General features: G+C 39.0%; 5 protein-coding genes and 1 non-coding gene across 7 annotated transcripts; 3 read left to right on the top strand and 3 right to left on the bottom strand.

Annotated features, from left to right (window-relative positions):
• Nucleotides 1–3,222: 3,222 nt before the first annotated feature.
• Nucleotides 3,223–5,918, bottom strand: LOC132181534 (pentatricopeptide repeat-containing protein At5g39350). Its single transcript, XM_059594789.2, has one exon. It carries the CDS (start codon nt 5,861–5,863, stop codon nt 3,821–3,823), a length of 2,043 nt encoding a protein of 680 aa, XP_059450772.2. The 5' UTR covers nt 5,864–5,918; the 3' UTR covers nt 3,223–3,820.
• A 293-nt stretch (nt 5,919–6,211) lies between these two features.
• Nucleotides 6,212–10,369, top strand: LOC132182735 (protein FAR1-RELATED SEQUENCE 5). Of its 2 annotated transcripts, XM_059596063.2 has the most exons (4): nt 6,212–6,331; nt 6,691–9,199; nt 9,287–9,360; nt 10,280–10,369. In XM_059596063.2, the coding sequence occupies exons 2-3, from the start codon at nt 6,851–6,853 to the stop codon at nt 9,356–9,358; spliced, it is 2,421 nt and encodes an 806-aa protein (XP_059452046.2). In that variant the 5' UTR covers nt 6,212–6,331; nt 6,691–6,850; the 3' UTR covers nt 9,359–9,360; nt 10,280–10,369. The 2 variants fall into 2 exon arrangements, with proteins under 2 accessions (XP_059452046.2, XP_059452048.2); XM_059596065.2 differs by having other exon boundaries at nt 6,212–9,199; nt 9,287–9,389; nt 10,280–10,361.
• A 1,755-nt stretch (nt 10,370–12,124) lies between these two features.
• On the bottom strand, nt 12,125–12,967 carry LOC132182157 (NAC domain-containing protein 72-like). The gene is made up of 3 exons (XM_088516855.1): nt 12,491–12,967; nt 12,330–12,394; nt 12,125–12,242 (listed from the first exon to the last, which is right to left on the bottom strand). The coding sequence occupies exons 1-3, from the start codon at nt 12,965–12,967 to the stop codon at nt 12,125–12,127; spliced, it is 660 nt and encodes a 219-aa protein (XP_088372981.1).
• Nucleotides 12,968–14,108: 1,141 nt separating this feature from the next.
• Nucleotides 14,109–15,944, bottom strand: LOC132181279 (calmodulin-binding protein-like protein). The gene is made up of 2 exons (XM_059594419.2): nt 15,239–15,944; nt 14,109–15,120 (listed from the first exon to the last, which is right to left on the bottom strand). The coding sequence occupies exons 1-2, from the start codon at nt 15,848–15,850 to the stop codon at nt 14,341–14,343; spliced, it is 1,392 nt and encodes a 463-aa protein (XP_059450402.2). The 5' UTR covers nt 15,851–15,944; the 3' UTR covers nt 14,109–14,340.
• Nucleotides 15,945–17,459: 1,515 nt separating this feature from the next.
• LOC132182614 (Pentatricopeptide repeat (PPR) superfamily protein) lies at nt 17,460–19,640 on the top strand. Its single transcript, XM_059595917.2, has one exon. The coding sequence runs from the start codon at nt 17,515–17,517 to the stop codon at nt 19,411–19,413; it is 1,899 nt and encodes a 632-aa protein (XP_059451900.2). The 5' UTR covers nt 17,460–17,514; the 3' UTR covers nt 19,414–19,640.
• Nucleotides 19,641–20,104: 464 nt separating this feature from the next.
• On the top strand, nt 20,105–20,177 carry TRNAA-UGC (transfer RNA alanine (anticodon UGC)). The gene has a single exon. It is a non-coding gene; the product is annotated as a tRNA-Ala (tRNA).
• The last annotated feature ends 638 nt before the right edge of the window (nt 20,178–20,815 follow it).

The following is a 20,815-nucleotide window of genomic DNA, read 5'->3' as shown; positions in this document are numbered from 1 at the left end:
ACATCGGTTGTGGAAGAAACTGATAGTCACTTTATAAGTGTGAGGGAAAGCCTCGTATCTTGAACTAGATTTTTGGGGTTGAGAGAGGCCCAAAACCACCAAATTGAAACTACTTAAGAAATTAGGCATATGGGATTCAACAAGAATTAAACTTATTCACACTAGTTTGATATTCTTCCATTTAGATGCTTCCCAGCCGAGTTAGGTATATTTTAGACCAATTGAAGTCAATGATTCAACTATTTACCAGTAAAATTGCACATAGAGCAGATTAATTTATTTTATATCATAACAAAATTGTATTATGTTCCACAAGGCATGTGCTTCTTTAACCAATAAGAGTCAAATGAGATGAGCATTATAGCATGGTAGTAATTGGCTTTAGCTTGCCATATGGGATAGTTAAACAAGCACTGTTGACCTTATCTTTATCTCTCTCGTGATATAGGGGTCCATCCAAAAGCATATCTCCAAACAAAAAAAAAGTAATGGCACATGACATGTAGTAGTCTATTGGAGACAAGGGCTTGGAAATATTGCTGATGTGTGGATGCCTACTGCCTTGTTCTAAAGCCTACAAGCTCTAATTAACCATCAGTAGGCCACAACATGGCAACAGGGACAGTTGCAGCATCCAACCCCCACCTTCGTGTCTTGTTCTATTTGTTTCTGCTTCAAACTTAGATTTCCTTCCAGTTTTTGTCTAAAGAGCACGCAGCATACGGTTTTTAATGCTTCAAGTTCAAATAGCAACCTGTACTTCTTGGTTTCATGGTGTTTCTAACTCTACATTTGATCGAGGTGTACATATAAACAAGGTACTCGTTAAAAGGGACAAAAAAAGATGAAAAAATTATGAAACTGGACAAGTGGGAGGGAAAGTAAACTATACTATAGGTGAGAAGGCAGGTGGTTAACGGTTATTAACCACTCGCTAACCACTAATCGCACTAATCATTAAATGATAACCGCTAACCGCTTTTAAAGGCGGTTAAGAAAAACTGCTAACCACATTTATGTATATTATATAATATATATTATATTTATATGGGATAAATGTAAAATTGGTCATTGTGGTTTGTTTAAATTACAAATCACTCCATGTGGTGTAAAAAAGAATTTATAAGTCCCTGTAGTTGATCTAAATTACAAATCAACCATGTGGTATATATAAAAAAAAAAAAAATCTATAGGTTCCCAATGTAATGATGTATGCAAAAATAACAGTTTACTTCATAAAATCAATTTCCGTTAAGTAATTAACAAAATTTGTCACTTTCCCACGTCATACCTAATAAAAACGCAACACGTATTATTATTATTAATTTATGACTTTCAAAAATAACAATTAGGATTTTTCACATCATTTTACGACGCCAGCTAAAATTACACATCAGCTCTCACTCCACGTCATACTACGACAGTAAATTAACCTAATATTGCTACAGTAAATTAACATAATATCTTATATCCTCAAAATTTTACCTCATGTGTAACCCTCCTTCATCTTCATTTTCTTCAACCACTTCACAAAATGTGACCGTGAGGACTTTGTTAAGTTACATATCATAAATTGATTTTAGGGATTAAATTGTTATTTTGGCCTACCGTGATGACTTATCAATTATTTTTTATACCACATGTAGTAATTTATAATTTATTCCAACTAAATGGACTTATAAATGATTTTTTATACCACAATGAGTGATTTGTAATTTATGCCAACCACATAAAACGACGTTTGTTTTGTTTTTTAAATTGAACTTTCAATTTTTTTTTTAAAAAAAAATTATTTAAAAAATGGCTAGCGGTTATTAAGGTTATTAACCGCTAATTGCCTATGCATTTAAACGGTTAGTGAATTTTACTAACTGCGTGGTTACGATTAGCAGTTATAGCCAATAACCATTAACCGTAAGCCCATTTTCACCCCAATATATCACCCTACTCTAATTAACTGGTGACTGTATTTTTTATTTTTATTTTTTGATAACAAGACAGCCATCGTATGATTCGTATCTAGTGATACTCGTTCGGTGGTGACCCCACCCATGGGTGATTGTGTCGGTCCCTTAGATCAAAATCTGGGGGATACATCCAACTAGTGATATCTATACTATGGTGACTCCACCTGTGAGTCGTTGCACCAGTGATGATAGCCCCTAGATCTAGGGTAAAGTCTCTCATCACACACACATTGGCTGTAGGGTCAAGTCGGTATAAATTGGTGTCGACATGCCCCGTATTCTTCGCCTCTTTTTCCCATGGTCATACAATTGTTTTATGAGAAATACTTGGCTTTATTAAAAAATTTATTTTTTATTTATTTTAATTTTAAGCGACGTAACCTATTTTAAAATTAATAGATTTTAAATAATAAATTAATAAATTTCTAAAAAATGAACCATGTCATCTAGGATTAAAATGGACAAAAAATAGATTTTTTAATAAAACCAAACATTTCTCTTGTTTTATTTATTTTCTTATTCATGCATGTAACAAAATGAAAAATAAAAAAGTGTGTTAGAAAAATTATTTGATTACATCAAATTGAGTTGGAATAATTTTCTCCAATCCAATATATTAAACTAAAATGTATTCAAAATGCATGTAATAATCATATAAATTTTTTTTAGTCTCATATACATTGTTAATAAAACGTTTGATTTTTACATGTATTTTTTAAAATATATGTGAAAATCACACATATTTTGAACACATGTTGGTTTTAATGGATTGGAATGGAAAATTTTCATCCAACCCAATTCTTCTTTTTTCTTTTTTTAAAAGGTCCAATTTATAATTCAGCGATTGCTACATGTTTTTTTTTTTTTTCTTTTGTGATGAACAAAACCAATTCTCGAGAATTCAATTCACCATTAACTTTCAAAAACATCTTCAGCAACTGCCAAGCAATATAAATGAGACAATTCTAACTTGTTTCAGGTTTTTGTACAAAACATCCAACATTATATCTACTCATTTCACCCCTTATATTGGAAATAGAATGAAAATACTAGAAGATGATTGAAATCCCATTATTAACAAGTATATAACATACTCTACGCTAAACAAAATAAGTGGATAAAAATGCAGAAAATGGAAAATAAATAAGAACCTCTTCAATTGATTGATTCAGCCAATAATAAAATTAAATCCCAACTGCATCTTTTTTTTGTTAACCATAAGAAAGAAATTTATTTAAAAAGTACAAAAACAAAACCAAAACCAAAACCTATCAAATCAAATGATTATGTTGAGCTCTCAAATCAAGTACGTGGGTCAGTACCATGGTGTTTGATCATAAGTGAGAGTATGCCCTAAGTTAACGTGTATCAAACCCCAGTACAAAGAGAGAGATCCTGTGATCTAATGAAGAGATCGAGTTCTCTGTCCACAGATACAGCTCATCATCCCCAACACTCTCATCATTCTAAGGCTAATGGACAGTTAAATCCCACTAAAAGATTATGTATAACACATGTACCTGCTCCTCTAGCAGGTTCTTCAATGGCTAACATGAAAGATACAAATGTATACCTAGTATCCATACAATCCAGATCAATGGCCATGCTTCAACTTAAGAAATTCCCATTTGTCCACGGACAGGTAGAATATTTATGAAAGGAATGGAAAGTCAGTCCATTCATAATGATGACAGCTGCACCTTCTGTTTGACCAAGAAGTTGCCTCTTCAGCCAATAATATTACAAATTCCACCCGCACGCCCATCACAAATTCCACTCTAATTCACATTAATCAAACACTCTTCAATTGGCATGTCAAAACAGAAATATTATCAACTTGAAGTGGAAAATCTTTACCCAGTTAACACACTTCTGACCTCGACCAAACTGTGAGCAGGTGTTTTTCTTAATCCTATCTCATTGATCATATGTCTCACATTCTCGGCATCCTTCCACCTTCCTACTGCAGCATAAAGTTTCGCCATCAATACATAATTTCCTGTGTTTTCCGGCTCAAGCTCAAAAAGCCACTTTGCAGCAACTTCCCCTAATTCAACATTCTCATGTATCACACAAGAACCAAGCAGTGCACCCCAAACAGCATGGTTAGGCTTGAATGGCATTGTCCTAATTAGATCGTAAGCTTCGGGCAGTCGACCAGCACGACCAAGAAGATCAACAACACAAGTGTAGTGATCAGGACTAGGATTCAATTGGTGATTTTCAAGCATGAACTTGAACAAATTCAGACCCTTATCCACCAAACCTGCATGGCTGCATGCATGCAAAACAGAAGTGAAAGTGACTTCATTTGGTTTCACCCCAGATTGAACCATCTGATAGAAGAGTGAAACGGCAATCTCACCATAACCATGAACGCCATAACAAGCTATTATTACGCTCCATATGATAATGTCCTTTCCTTTTTCACGAACTTCACTAAAAATTTTGTGAGCAGATTCTAAGCTTCCACATTTTGAGTATATGTCGATCAAACCAGTAGCAACTTCGATGCTTGAAAGGAACCCAGATCTTGCCAAATAACAGTGTATATTTGTTGCTTGCTGTAAATCTGCAAGAATAGCATATGCAGGAAGAAGACTATTCAAGGTTGCATCACTGGGTTGTACTGCTTCAATTAGCATTTGTTTAAACAATTCTATTGCTTTTCTTGCAAGCCCATTCCAAACGCATCCAGAGAGAACTGCATTCCAAGGGACTTCTCGTTTTTTTGTAGTGTTATCAAACACTCGAAAACTGAGGTTAACTTTTTTGCATTTTGCATACATGTCGATCAATGCAGTCTCCACGATAACATCAGACTCAATTTTTTGCCTTATCGCCCAACCGTGCAAACACCTACCATTCTCAAAAGAGTACAAACTGCCACAGGCTGCGAGAAGGGAAGCTATACTCACTGAATTGGGCCTTACCCCATCAGACTGCATCGGCCAACAGAGCGCCAGAGCGCTTATTGCATCACCAATCAAAATGTACCCATTGATCATGGTTGTCCACGTAACCACATCCCTCTCACCCATCCTATCAACAACTAACCTTGCTTCATACATACTACCACACTTTGCATACATATCTACCAACGCATTCCTCACTATTATCTTCTTCCCCAAACCCCTCTCTTCCATTAATGCATGAACCCTTCTTCCCAATACCAAATCCTTAAAGTAACCACAAGCTGGCAACACTGAAACCATGGTGGCACAATCAGGCTCCACGCCCACATCCATCATCCAATTAAAAAACATCATAGCGTCCTTTGCACACCCATTTCGAAAATAGCCATTAATCATAGTATTCCAAGACACAACAGTTCGCCCCCACATTGTATCGAAAACCCGTCTCGCTGCCTCCTTCTCCCCACAATTCATATACATTGCCAACAAAGAATTCTGCACATACGTGTTCAAGTCAAACCCAGACATCAGTGTTCGCCCGTGAACTACAACACCCACATTGAGCAATGACAAGTCACCGCAAGCCTTAACAACAAATGGGTACGTAAAGCAATCAGGCTGGCAGTGCCCCGAAGCGAGCATTTCAACAAACACGTTTAGTGCGGCATAGGGGATACCATTTTGTACGTACATTCTTATCAAAATGTTATACAGAAATAAGCTTCGGTCAGTCACTTCATCGAACAGTTTGCGCGCATGCGGAACGGACCCACATGAAGCATACGTTGCGGCAAGGTTTGAGCGAAGGTCGCTGGAGTTTGAGGAGGAGAGTAAGCCCGAGGTGATGATGTGGACATGGAGTTGTTTGGTCTTCGTAAGAGACCGTGTGGCTGCGCACTTTCCCAACAGTGACTTGCACTGGGCGGTGGTCGTGGTGAGAAGGTGCTTGGTTTTCGAGAGCGCCTGAGCTGCGCCATTCATCAATCCAAACGCTTGGGTCGCACTGGCCTGCGGCCTTTAGTGAGAAAGAGTTCGAAGGAATAGGGTCTCATAAACTAAACGTCTCTGGATTTTTAAATCTTAATTAATAGAACTTTTAATTTAATCACTATTTTTAATTGAAAAGTTCAGAAGCAAAGAAAAAACGACGCCGTTTCAAACTTCAATACGGCACGTACGGATTTGGAGTACCGTGTACGAATTCCGGAGCATACTCGAACCTTAAAAAAAAAAACAGCAGCCGTCGGATCCCCGAAAATTTACGGAAAATAAAAACGATCGCACGGCCAGTAATTGCCGGTTCAGGTTCCCCATCCGGAAACGCAAGCAAGCAGAGCGTTATTGGTGTCCTCCCATTGCCTCTCGTCCGCGGCGGCCTTCTCGTCCCTCAACAAAATCCCACGCTCTCTCGCTCTCTCTGCTGCCCGACCACCTCAACAGACAACAGAGGTAACATGTACGTTTTTGTCACCAAGAAGAAGGAAAGGAAAAACTATGATCTTTGAGGTTTCGTTGACAGTTTTGCCTTGGTGTTTGTTGGCAATATGGTTGTTGGCTTAGCTACTTTTTATAATTCGCTTGTGAAATGAGTTCTTTAACCAACTATTGGTTTTGGTTCCCTATTTTCCCATTATAAGTTGCTTCGAATTCTTAGCTTAAAGGTGTGTAGCTACGTGTTTGTTGAGTTCCTCATTGAATACTTGATGAAAACTTTTATATTTGACAAAACTTAAAGTTTTCGAATTTGGTGGTGTTGTGTTAATGGGTCTTTATTTTTTGATTGATGCCCATATTTTCCAATGACCCAGAAGAATGCCGTATGTTATGAGACTGGTAAATTATGTATTGTGGAATCTGCACCTGTTTCGAGAAAGACCATGAATGTGAATGAGAATTCGAGGTAGTCGATTGGTTTGAATTTTTAGTAAGTCTTCCGGAATCGAAGGGTGACGGGGTTAACAAAATAAAATGGAGGACGAGCCTTCTAGCGAAGCTAAAGAAGGGATGCACTCCTATGGGACTTTGGATGACGAGGGCGATGAATGTTGTGTGGCTGAGGATGTTGAAGCACCAATGGTGTTGGATGATGCAGAGGAAGATAATGTGAATTTTGAATATCCTCAGAGTTTGGTGGGTGGGGTTGTAGAGCCCATGCTGGGGATGGAGTTTACTTCAGAAGATGATGCGAGGAACTTTTACAATGCGTATGCTAAGCAAACGGGTTTTAGTATTCGCGTGAACTCATATTATCGTTCAAAAAAAGATAATTCAATTATATCTCGAGAGTTTTGTTGTTCTAAAGAAGGGTTTCGCCGAGAGAGACATGCTAAAAGGATAGATTTGGGTGATGACACGAGAAGGAGGCGCGCTAGACCTGTCACAAGGGAAGGTTGCAAAGCATTGATGACTGTGAGGAAACGGGACAATGGGAAATGGTATGTGGCGAAAATAGAGAAGAACCATAATCACGAGCTAGTGACTCCAGCAATGCGGCAATTTCTTAGGTCACAGAAGCAGGAGTGTGATCCCAGAAAAAGTTTGAGTAACTCTTTCAGTTCCCCTGGAATGAGTTTAAATGGTCCTGTGAATGTCTTGACTGAAGATTCCAACAGTTTTGGTAAAATGGTATTTAACGCACAGAATACTGTCAATTACATTGGAAAGGGAAGGCTGAGCACTTTTGGGATAGATGCCCAAAGTCTGCTTGGGTTTTTTAAGGTTATGCAAGCTAGTGATCCTGCATTTTATTATGCGATACAGGTTGATGAAGAAGATAGGCTAAGTAGCGTTTTCTGGGTTGACACAAGATCAAGAATCGCTTATAATTGTTTCTCTGATGTCGTAGCCTTTGATACTACTTATCAAGTGAATCAATATAAAATGCCATTTGCCCCTTTTACTGGAGTAAATCATCATAAGCAATCAGTGCTGTTTGGCTGTGCATTGCTTGCAGATGAGACTGAATCCACATTCATTTGGCTTTTCACAACTTGGCTTGAGGCAATGTCTGGCCAGCAACCTGGCTTAATTATAACCGACTATGATTCTGCCATACGCAGAGCAGTAGAACAGGTTTTCTCCCAGTCAAGGCATCGATATTGCAAATGGCATATCATGAGCAAAATGCCTAGGGAAATAGGACATATATACAGCTCACTACCAAGAACATTTCAAATTGAATTTGACCGGTGTATTAATAAGAGTGAGACACCTGATGAATTTGAATCTGCTTGGCCAATACTTCTTGATAAGTACAATCTTAGGGGAAATGAATGGCTTCAATCACTTTACATTGATCGCAAGTTGTGGGTGCCAACATATGTAAGAGATACATTCTTTGCAGGGATGTATGCTGCCCAGCGAAGTTCAAGTGTGAACTCACTTTTTGGTGGCTATGTGAATGCAAGGACTACCTTACAAGATTTTGCAGAGCAATATGAGAAGGCCTTAGATGATAGATATGAGAAAGAAGCAAGGGCAGAGTTTGATACCTTCTATACTAAACCAGTTCTGAAGACACCACTTCCTATGGAAAAGCAAGCAGCAGACATTTACACAAGAAAAATATTTACAGTATTTCAGGATGAAGTATTTGAATCTCTTGCACTTGCTGTGAAATTCAGTGGAGAGGATGGAGGAACCAGCACATACGAGGTAGCAAGATTTGATGAAGAACATAAAGCTCACTTTGTATGTAGTAATGTAGCTGAACATGTAGCTAGTTGTAGTTGTAAGATGTTTGAATTCGAAGGGGTCCTTTGCCAACACGTGCTTGCGGTTTTTAAAGCAAAAAATATCTTTATGCTTCCACAGCATTATATTTTAAAACGATGGACAAGAACTGCCAAGGATGAGGCCATTTTGGATGCTCAGGCCTGTGGCGAAACACAAGGCAATTCTCAGAAAAGCAAGAGCTTGCAGTACAATATTTTGTATCAGGAAGCAATTAAATGTGCAGACGAAGGGATGGCATCTGACCATAGTTTTAAAGTGGCATTAAATGCCTTAAGAGAGGCCAGGATCAAAATTGCTGATGCAAAGAAGAATGCCATCAGTGAAACAAAACTGGAAACCATGGCCAGCACAAGTTATCAGGATGAAAACACCACAATTGCCAGTCAGGTGGATAGTTCATCTGCTGTAGTAACTTCCCTTGAACACCAGAAAACTAAAACAAGAGAATCTTTAAGAGAAAGTAATATATTAGCATCGGATCAGTCATCAAGCAGAGCTACACCATGCATTAATTGTAAATGCCCTGGCCATGACAGTAATTCTTGCTCGTGGTTGAAGGATTCAAACCAGAACACTTCGATGGTAAGATTATTTTATTCAAATGACCTTTACTTTGTGTTAAATATCAGTATCTGCTCTAATCATTTAAGACTTGTTTCTCTTTTTTAGGAAAATCAAAATCAGACAATTGCCTGTACAACCAGTCTGTGCGGGATTGGAGGCAACATCCCTCTGAACTGAAGGTTTATTTAGTTCCACAGTTGTTGAACATGTCAGCCTCTTTTAAGTCATATTATTTATGAAGTTGAACAGATATTTGATGTGTTGTCTTTGTGTTTATCCATTTTGATTGTATTCTTCCAGGGAAATGAAACACACAAATTTATGGCTACTGTCCCTGCAGTATGCGTTTTTTCCATACAGGCAAAAAAAAAAAAAAAAAAAAAGACAATAAAACAAGGTAAAAAAAAAAAAAAGTAGAAGGTTAACCATGTGATTCCTTTAACACGCCAATCCTGGAGGGCTATGGGAACCCTTCCTTTGTCACGCCATGCACGTCTGAGTCGCAGAGTCCTGCAGTCTTGGTCTCATTCCTGTTACTTTGTGTTCTCTGTCTTTGGCGAAAACCCTTTTTTAAGTTGAGGGAATATGGATCAGATCTGAATAATCTAAAAAGTGAAGTTAAGAGAATTGTATCTGGTAACTTAAATGCAGCTGTCAAAGATGCGTTGTTAGAATCAAGCATGGCATATACACTCACAGTATTTCTAAGGTTGCATAGTTTCCTTTTTTATGCTTAATGTTTTGTGTGGCATGGTGATTCATAATCTGGTAGTGGTTTTATGATAGATGTGGTAACTTTCAAGAAAGAGATTTCCAGGTTTCTATTTCTTTTGTTGCCATCGTTGTATATTATTGCAGTTCACTTGGTTCTTTGAATGGTGGTTGTCTAAGTTATTGGGTCTAGGGACAGTAGCAATCTCAAGTCTTTTACTTATTCTAAAATTTTTATTTTGTTTTGCTTTCCCATTGTGATACATTAGAACTTTAGTGTCTGATTTTGAGGACCGATAACTGGTGAATGTTGGCACATTCCTTTTTTCCTGCTTCCTTGTATTTGTAAATTGTTATTTGACGTAAATATTGATGCGTGTGCAATAGGCATCTGCTGATCAGTGAGCAAGACTAATGATGTCAAAGGAAAGGTAAGCAAATCTGGTGACAGAATTAAGGAAAGTAGAAGAACCATGCTGGAAACAGAGGAGCTGGGTGCCTCGGTTCTTCAAGATTTGCATTCTCAGCGACAGCCTCTCTTGGGGACTACCTTGCTCATAACACGGTAGTTATCAACTACAGTGTTTCAGATTCAAATTGTTCAACTATATTCGCTACTATGAGCAGGTTGCTTTTGAGTTTCTTGTTTTCTTCAATTTTAATTTCAGTGTGTACCTTACCTCCTCTGACTCTTTTCCTTTGATTAATATTTGAAACTGCAAATTCATTGTGCTCTGGTGTTCTTCACTTTTCACATGGCACTCTTGGGAATCATTTGCTTTCTTTTTTTGTTTATTTGCATGTTTCTTTTTTGTTTGTCTTTTCTTGTCTCAGCAGTAGTGCCTAGTATTGATCATCTATATCGTTGACTATTATATATTTTAGCTTTTAAGTTTAAGCAGCAATAGGGACGACTATTTTTCTATTTACAGAGGGTCTAGTTTACCCTGCAGCAGTAATTGCAAAAATATGTGCCACTGTATCTATCTGATGGTTTCTTTCTGTTGCAGCTGCTTGGAGTGGAAGATAACATAAAAAAGAGCAAGAAAGTTTTGACTACCATGCCAAAGAGGATGAACAGGAAGAAGTAGATTATTGGCACCATTGTTGCAGTTCTTGTCATTGCTGTCGTCTTCTTGATCTTGTACTTCAAACTTTCTAAGGAGCGAGGTCAATTTGTCTTGGGCTTGTGGGTGTCTCCGAGAGACATTTTCTTCGTTGTTCACCTTTTATTGTTCTTGGTTCATTTTGTGAGCTTGCAATTGAGTGCTAACATAATCATACTTTGCTGTTCACTTGCAGCAAGTGTTGATTTGCTTTGTTCATTGCTGGATGCATATTTGTGTTCTCTAATTTTCATCTTGTATAGAACTGTGGTTCCTCTATAGAACTGTGGTTCCTCTATAATGATTATATATCGAACAGATTATGATCAATCAGAAACTAAATACTATTCCGTTATGCACTTGAAGAATTTCCATGGTGACTTTTATTCAATGCGTATGCTTTTCTTAGAAGAGAACTGGTTTTTGAAAATGTTCGTTTATATGTGGGATCTTCTGTGTGACACATTGCGTGGCTGAGAATCTGTTCAATATAATGCCATTGCAATTGGTTCAAAGTTGATTATGATCCATCAAATTGACAACGAGCGATTATTTATAACTTTGAGGTGCCCTAATCCCAATAGTTTTCGTATTAAAATAGGCCTATCAAATGGAAAATGTTGATTTATAACATCTAGATTTATCAAATATGAGGAACCATATCCATAGAAATCCCATTGATTTTTCACTTATAACAAATGAGTAAATGACATGTTATTTGTGTTACAAGACATTGTTTATAACAAAAGATCAAGAGAAGAGATATTTCGAGCAAAGTTGACGAAGTGGATATCCCATAACAAAAATAAGGAACAAGTACACCAATGTGCTCCAACAAAACTGAACAAACATACGAACAAAAAAAAAAAAAAAATTTACAATATTTTCCTATCTTAACTGACACCAACAGTAGAACAGAGTTTTGGTTCTGTGTTTTGGTCATTCACAAGGTGCTGGTGTCGTCTTTAACGTGGTCCTTCAACACATATGTTGAACAGGCAGTATAGGTTGTCCCGAACTAGGCAAGTAAAGTTCCCAAGAATCCACCCATCCATCAAGCGGCAGATGTCCACCCAAAGAGGAAGAAGGCGGCGGCAGATAACCGAATGAAGCATAAAACTCAGACTCAAAAGTCATCATTACTGGCTGGTTGAGAGCTCATCAAGGCTTCCAAATATTCATATGAAATAGAATAAGAGTTATCAGTAGCCGGTACACAGCCCACATGGGTTTCCAAATCAGTCGTCTGCGTGTTAGACTCTTCCACAATATCCACTGAGTTCTGTGACGGTGTAAATTCAGATTGAGGTGTTCCAAATTCAGATGGACATTCTGATGGGGTCCCAGTGGCTTGAGGCCTATCACATTCGACATCGTAGCGCATCCTCTTTGTCTGCTGGGATCCGTCCTCAAGTAGCAGCACTTCTTCTTCTGTATTAATCCAGGTTTGGGGAGTTTCATAGCATGGAGATGAAGTTTCAACAGAGATGACAGTGGGAGAAGACTGATCTTGAAAGCATCTTTTAACGCCAGCTCTTGATCCTGATTCTTTCTTTTGGATGGTGCACAGGACCCAGTCAGTCGTCCGTTCTCGCTCCCCAACGAATGAGAACTCGTGCATTATCCAGTTAGATTTCTTCATGCACGAGCCCTCTTTCGCCTTGAAAGAGAACAGTTTCCTGGCCCCAATAACATCACCTTGATCATCATAAATCTTGACGGAAGAATTCTCATGCCAAACACCGCAACCCGCTGTTCGTGCCACTCGATTTTTGCTTAGTTTCTTTAGCCTTGTAAAAACGTAAAGCTTCTCTTGATCACCACAGAATTGCCAGGGAGCCTTCTCACCATAAATATCAAACTCTCCGATGCCATCCCAACCCAGATCTTCTCCCCTTACCTTGTTCAACAAATAGAAGGCTACGAGCTCTTCATCGGTGGGCTGAAAACGAAATCCCACCGGCATCATCATCATTCACTCCCTCTTGAAGAAAAACAAGAACGAGAGACGTACTCACTGTAAGTGATCCTCACACCCGCAACTCTCTGTTTCACTCCCTCTTGAAGAATTACAACAATGCGTCTCGGTCTTCACACTGTGTGGCCTTATATAATACAAGGACCAACGCCACCGACTTAGGTCCACCGCCTTAGCTAAAGGCGGTGGACCAACGACTTGCCGTATGGCCCGTTTTGTTGAATTTGAATTTTGAAATAGACGACTGCCGTATTCTATTGTATCCTAAGGCGGTGGACCAACGACTTGCCGTATGGCCCGTATTGTTGAATTTGAATTTTGAAATAGACGACTGCCGTTTTCTATTGTATCAACGGAACTGCATAAAACCAACAACGGCTCGTCGTTGCAGAAACTGCGAAATGGCGAAAAAAAATAAAGCGGAAAAAGAGAGGCTGTGTTCGTGAAATGGTATGAATCCGACCCCATTTTCACAAATATTAGCTCAACACATACGAGTATGATCAACTAGGCGTACCGGAGGCCCATCTGCACTGGTAGTGAAGGAAGTCTTACCCGTTTAGCTTCAATTTCTCAAGTAAGATTACTAATTGTAGAGATTCGTTTGTTTTGGTAGCATTTGACAAATGATTTTGGTTGCCATGGATCATAATCTGAAAATGAGGAGGAGAATCACACTCAATTCTGAAGAAATTGTCATTCATAATTTCATGGGCAGCTTTAAGTCATTCACTGGTACATTGGTGCAGTCGAGGAGTGAAGGTGGGGCACGTGTTGAATTTTGGGTTGGGTGAATAGTGATCCATCTACTGTGAGGGAGAGAAGTTTGAAAGACATTTTTTTTTTATTTTTTTTTTTTATGAGTTTTAGTTACCCTATATACTAGTAACTCCTTGATATAAAGCTCATAAAAAATAACCCTTTTGTTATCATATGTAGTACATATGGAAACCATACCACTATCACTACCTATCAATGTCAAAATTATCACTTTAATCTTTTGAGTGATGATTCGCATTAAAATTTATTATCTATAGTTAGTATATACATAATCATATCATATAAGTTGTATTTATAACAAATTTAAAATAATGGGGTTATGAATGAAATGAATTAAACAAGCAGGCAACATTAGAATTAGAATTTTCAGGGGCAGCTTACAGTAACCAATCTCAAAATCCTATTCAGAGTGGAAAGTGAAGTCTACAAACGCACAAGAAGCAAAGCCCAATTATAAACACACCTTTCACGATGGTTGTGGATTTAATCTAAACTAACAATTAGAAACACACTGTGGAAGACAAAAACGAAATATCTTGTCACAAAAATATGCAGGACAAAAAAGTGACTCCGTAGATTGCCTTTTATGTTACAATTTTCACTGCCTTTCTCCTTTTCATCGAACCAGCTTTAGACTCCATCTTCACAGGCAAAGGGGCAGAGAATGCAAAACCCCTATTATGGTCCTGATTATGCCCTCTGATTTCATAATTTCTGTCGCCATCACTGGTTAGTGGTGATGCTCCAGCCTCCCAGTGTGCCTTCTCATCGTCCTCAGTCCCATGAGGAAAACCCTTACCTTCTTCGGGTTCACTGCAAAGAATTTCCACAAGCTCTCCCTGATCATCACTGGAAACACTCTCATCCAAGCAAGTACCATCGCCACTTGAAATTGGCTCGTGGTTGTTGCTAAAAACCCTATACATATTCCCATTCTCTGCAAAACTCACACTTTTCTTCACCCTAGGTTGATCGCCATTCCTCTTCACCAAAAACCCATTTCTAATTTGCCCAGTATTTCTACAAATGACAATTCTAGGGCTTTCCTCATCATTGTCATTGGCTTGCTGGAACCCCTCAAGCTCCACATCTTCGACTTCATTTTGAGACACCCTAGAAAACCCACTAATATTTTCAACTCTGGCCCTCAATTTCTCCAACATTTCCCTCTGCCCACCCAAACTTCTAATCTTAGTAGCCAAAACCCTAGATTTGTTAACATTTGGATGACCAAAACTCACATTCTTCACTGTTTTGAGGGAATGCCCATGCCTTTTCACAGCAACCCCATCTATAAAATCCAAGAACTGCACCAAATCTGTACTAAGAGACCTTTTTCCATCCCTAATCATTGGATCCCCACTCTGCAAAGAAAACCCACAAACTTACAAATTTGGTTTAAGAACCAAAACACACCAAAAAAAAAAAAAAAAAACGAGAGGAAAATTTGGACAAAATAACAAATACCCACGAACGATTTACCTGAATAGAGTCAAGCCTAAGAAGCAAATCCATGACTTTCTGAGAAAGCGCGTCAAAATCGAAGTGGGTTTCACTGGAAAGCGAGGATTTGAGAGAGTTGAAAGTGGACTTGACGAGAGCGAGGTCTTTGAGCTGTCTAAGCGTTCTTGATCTGCGAACAAGGAAGGCACGGAAATGGGTTTGGATAACACGAGCGGCGCAGTCTCTGAGAGAGTACGGGGGACAAAAATAAGAAGATGGAGAAGAAGAAACGGAAAAATGGTGGAGAGAGGACTCTAGAGCATCGATGCGGCGAATCAGAGAGGAGAGAAGCGAATGGGTCTCTGGGATTTCTTGGAAGCGTGGGTTCTGAGACCGTCGTTGGTGGTGCTGGTATTGGCTTTGGGGATGAAGATTGTGGGCGTTGAGTTTCGTAGATTGAGGATAGGGGTCGTGATGATGGTTTGTTGGGCCAGATTGGAGAATGTGAGCAGCAAGGGCTTGGAGAAGTGGGTCTGGTAATGGTGGGGAAAGGTGGGGCGGAGGTGGGCTGCAGCAATAGCAGAAGTTGCAGCAACAGGTGGTAGCGGTCTGGGCGGGAGGGTGGCTGTGATGGTGATGGTGACCGGCCATTGGGTGGTGAGGGAGACAGAAATTTGCGGGGTTTTGAGGGTTTTGATGTGCTTGGGAACCTCTCTGTGGCAAGACTATTTTGTGTCTCTCTCTCTGTTTTAAATGCTAACTAAAAGCGAAGAAATAATAAAGTCATGATAAAGTACTAAAGTTTATGACTTTATGCCATAGCCAATAATATCAAAGACTAATTAATTTAAGATATATATATATATATATATATATATATATATAATCTAATAATTTGAATGATAAAAATCTCAGTATATATATATTTTTAATAAAGTATAAAAAATAAAAAATTTAAATTTTATTATAAATTATAAAATATGTAAATTTAACACGTTAATTTTGATAAAAAGTGTTATTGAATGTAATAATTCAAAAGTATAACTTCAATGCGGTCTTGGCACAAATCAAGGGTTTTGTGTCCACCATTCAGAAGCTGACACAACAACTTTGAATAAAAAAAATAACATGTTAACAAAACATAGGATTCACCCTCTTTTATTCTTAAAAACAAAACCCTCCTAGCACCATCTACGCCTACCGCCATCCTTCCACCACCTGTTGCATGCCACACTAGACGTCGTTGCCACCTGCCACACGGTATCTCTCTCCTTCTCCCTCAAGTTCTCTCTCTCTCTCTCACCAAAGATCTAAGACAGTGGACAACAGCATGGGTGTTGGCTTGGACGGTGGCGTGGGCATGAGCGGTGATGCTCAGAGATCCCGGCATGGACAACGGGGTTTTGGTGGTTGTGGTGGGATCAGATCTACGGTGAGAGAGAGAGAGAGTGGAGGGAGGAGAGAGAGATATCGATGGCAGGATTCCACGAGCAACAGTGATGTCTAGCGTGGGCTGGCGGCGGGCAAGCTATGGGTGGTGGCTCAATGGCTATTCCCATAGGTATACATGGTTTAAAATGAAAAGTATAAATTTTTTTATTTTTTTTTTAATGACCGATATGGCTGCTTATGACTAATTAATTTAGTTTTTTTTTTTTTTTTTTTGAACGGAAAACTGAAGATTTTATTAATTAAAGATTATGAGCATAAAACTCTTATAAAGCAGAGTAAAAAGCTCTTACAACACAAAAGCATAAAGCTCTGCAAAAATTATAAACACATGCTATGAGGTTACAAAGTTATAGATACAAACAAAAATTATTACAATCAGGTGTTATTTATGACTTCAATCTTTTGCTAACCCATGAACAAATACAGTTAAATAGCATATTTGCTACAAGCAGGCTAGATGTAAGACATGTGTAGCCAAATTTCCTAACAAAATTTATTTGAATTGTCCATGAGAAATAACCCCTTACACCTAATTATCTAGACTATAAGAAATTATCCATCAAGCTTAATTATTCATCCTCACTCATGATAACAAATTTAGAGAGAAAAAATCTCTTATTCAAAATAAAAAAACATAAACAAACAATCCTCAAATAGTAGGAGCGGCCGGTTTCCCTAACCCCTTTAGCATTTAGCCGTTAACGGTTTCACCCCTAGTCAAAATAAGTGATTTAATCAATCATGAAGTATAAATACCCACTCTCTCAAGAATCAGGAAAGTTCCACTGTGATGAATAGTGACGCCCAGTCTATCATAGACTCATAGTCAGATAACATCAGTCCCAGTTTTCACCTTCTTTCGTATGAGATGGCCAATCCACTCTGCCCTCCCCTCCCCCGCTCGCCACTTCCGTTCCCTTCTACGAGCCTGCGCTCGACACTCCTCTCTCGACGCCGGCAAGAAACTCCACGCCAATGTCATCACCACCGGCCTGGCCGCCTCCCCAGACTCCTTCCTCCACAACGCCCTCCTTCACTTGTACGCTGCTTGCGGCAACTCATGCTATGCACGCAAACTGTTCGTTGAAATTCCGCATTCGCACAAAGACACTGTAGACTGGACCGCCTTAATGGGCTGCTATGCTCGACATGGTTTGCCCAGAACTGCGCTACTTTTGTTTGTCGAAATGGGGAAAGAGGGAGTGAAGGTCGATGACTTGGCCGTGGTTTGTATGTTCAACGCGTGTGCACGGTTGGCGGACGATTTGTTTGGGGTGCAAGGGCATGGTTGTGCGGTGAAGTTGGGATTGGGTGCTAGTGTGAAGGCGTGCAATGCGGTAATGGATATGTACGTGAAGTGCGGGATGTTGGGTGAGGCGAGGCGGGTTTTTGAAGAGATGGAGGAACGGAGTGTCGTGTCATGGACGGTGATTTTGGATGGGGTGGTTAAATGTGAAGGTGTGGGAAGTGGGAGGGTGGTGTTTAATCGGATGCCGGATAGGAATGAGGTTGCGTGGACTATAATGATAGTAGGTTATGTGGAGAGTGGGTTTATCCGAGAAGGTCTTCTGCTTCTAGGTGAGATGGTTTTTAATTGTGGTTTGGAGTTGAATTATATTACCCTTTGTTCAGTTTTATCGGCATGTGCACAGTCCGGTGATGTGATGATGGGTAGGTGGATTCATGTTTATGCTCTGAAGCTGATAGGAAAGGAGATGGATATTATGGTGGGCACAACATTGGTAGATATGTATGCAAAATGTGGTAGGGTTGACAGTGCGTATAAAGTTTTTAAGTGTATGCCACGAAGAAATGTGGTGGCTTGGAATGCTATGCTTGGCGGTTTAGCGATGCATGGGCGTTGTGAAGTTGTTTTGGATATATTTCCTCATATGGTCAAAGAAGCCAGGCCAGATGATTTAACCTTCATGGCTGTGTTAAGTGCCTGCAGCCACTCAGGTCTAGTTGATGAGGGTTTCCAATACTTCCATGACCTTGAATCTGTGTACGGCATTACACCTAAGATGGAACATTATGCTTGCATGGTGGACCTTCTCAGTCGGGCTGGTCGTTTTGAAGAAGCTGAGATCATAATAAAGAAGATGCCAGTGCCTCCGAATGAGATGGTTCTTGGATCTCTTTTGGGTTCCTGCGGTGTTCATGGAAATGTACAGCTGGGTGAACGCATTCTGCAAGAGCTGCTTCAAATGGATCCCTGCAACACGGAATATCATATTCTTCTTTCCAATATGTATGCCTTGGCTGGCAAGCAGGACAAGGCTAATTCCCTTAGGCAGATTCTTAAGGATAAGGGTTTTAGAAAGGTGCCCGGAATGAGTTCAATTCATGTTGGTGGCCAAGTTCATCAGTTCTGTGCTGGAGATAAGTCACATCTCCAAACCACAGAGATTTATAGCATGTTGGATGAGATGATTAGAAAGTTGAGATTGGCTGGTTATACCCCAAATACTGCTTGCCAAGTTTCTTCTGGTTGTGATGGTAGGGAGGGTAACGCGGATGAACTGGAGGAGATAGAGCAGGCCTTGTTCTGTCACAGTGAGAAGCTGGCAGTTTGTTTTGGGCTTATAAGCACAAGACCTGGTTCACCTCTTTATATTTTCAAGAACCTACGTATATGCCAAGACTGTCATTCTGCTATTAAGATAGTTTCGGATATATACAATCGAGAAATTGTTGTCAGGGATCGCAACCGTTTTCATTGTTTTAAGCAGGGTTTTTGTTCTTGTTCTGATTATTGGTGATCATAACTACAGTGTGCTGATGATTGAACAAAAATAGTTTATGTCTTATTCATTAGCTGCTGGTCTACTTGTACCTTCTGATTTATTGGGAAGATTGCACTGGAGGCTCATGAGTATAATTGTATAAAGCTTTTTCATTAGAGGCCAATAATTGTAAGCTACATTTTGATATCCTTTTGGTATCAGATTTGTATGTGACAGTTTTCTGAGTCCTTTCAATTTAACTAATCCCATTTGATTAATTTGAAAAGTAGTCCATCCTTTCTACCTCTCACCTCTTCCTTAGTATATGACATTTGTTCTTCTTTCTCCACCTTACAATTTACAACAAATTTATGGCAGTATTGGATCTCTTAGAATGATTTCATTTTAGAAATGCTGTATGCCTTCAATTGTATGATGAATCTAGCGAATTATATGGGCATGCGCTGAACCACATATTGAGCGTTTATTAGGTTGATTTAAAATTATATATGCGATTGCAAGAAGTCTTACTAGGCCTTTTCAGTACCTAAAGTTGATTTTGTTTTTGGAGAATGTCACACGCAAATTTAATAATGACCCTATGAAATCTCGGATACGCAAATAAAATACAGTTTTCAAATGAGGATGTTTTGTTTGGGATGGTTAGCGTATCGATAGTTTTATTTGCTACAGTGTTAATGATGATTTGACAAAGATTAGAGTACTAGGGGATGTAGCTCAAATGGTAGAGCGCTCGCTTTGCATGCGAGAGGCACGGGGTTCGATCCCCCGCATCTCCATATCCTTTTGAGGTATTTTCAGCCGTTTTTTACTGTTTATTTTGTAATTAAATTGAAATTGGAGTTGTTTCAAGCTTCAACAAGGATGGAGTAAGCACGGTTTAACAATTCATTCAACGCATGCAAATTTTCCACAACCAAGCAATTGCCGGAAACCTTTTTCCAAGAATTCTCCAATCTCCGGTCGTGTCAGGTCCAACCATTTAATTCGATCTTAACATCCTCCATTATATATATGTTCGATTATCGTGATTTTGTTTGAATTAGGGGTTTTTAGGCTTTTTTTTTATTTTTTTTATTTTTTATTATTGAAACATTCCGATAGCCTAATTTGTGGGGAACACTATGGATCTATTTTGGAAGAGTGAATATTCAGTTAATAGTTATGATTTCTTATTATAAATAAGACATTTGTTTTATTAATAATAAAATATCATATATTATTAAAAAAAAAAAAAAAAAAAAAAAAAGTTGTTTGGCCCTTGGGGGTGGCCGGGCCACATCCAAGGGCCCCAAACAATTTTTTTTTTTAAAAAAAAAGTTTGGGTTTAAGGGGTGGCCGGACCACCCCCAAGGGCCATGGGGTGGTGTAGCCAACCCTAGTCGACCATTGAACCACCCCCAACTAAAATGTGGTG

Source organism: Corylus avellana, chromosome 5 (assembly GCF_965113065.1).
Source record: "Corylus avellana chromosome 5, dhCorAvel1.hap1.2, whole genome shotgun sequence".
Lineage (NCBI taxonomy): Eukaryota > Viridiplantae > Streptophyta > Magnoliopsida > Fagales > Betulaceae > Corylus > Corylus avellana.
The sequence above is the reverse complement of the archived record's forward strand: the minus strand, read 5'-3'. Positions and strand labels throughout refer to the sequence as shown.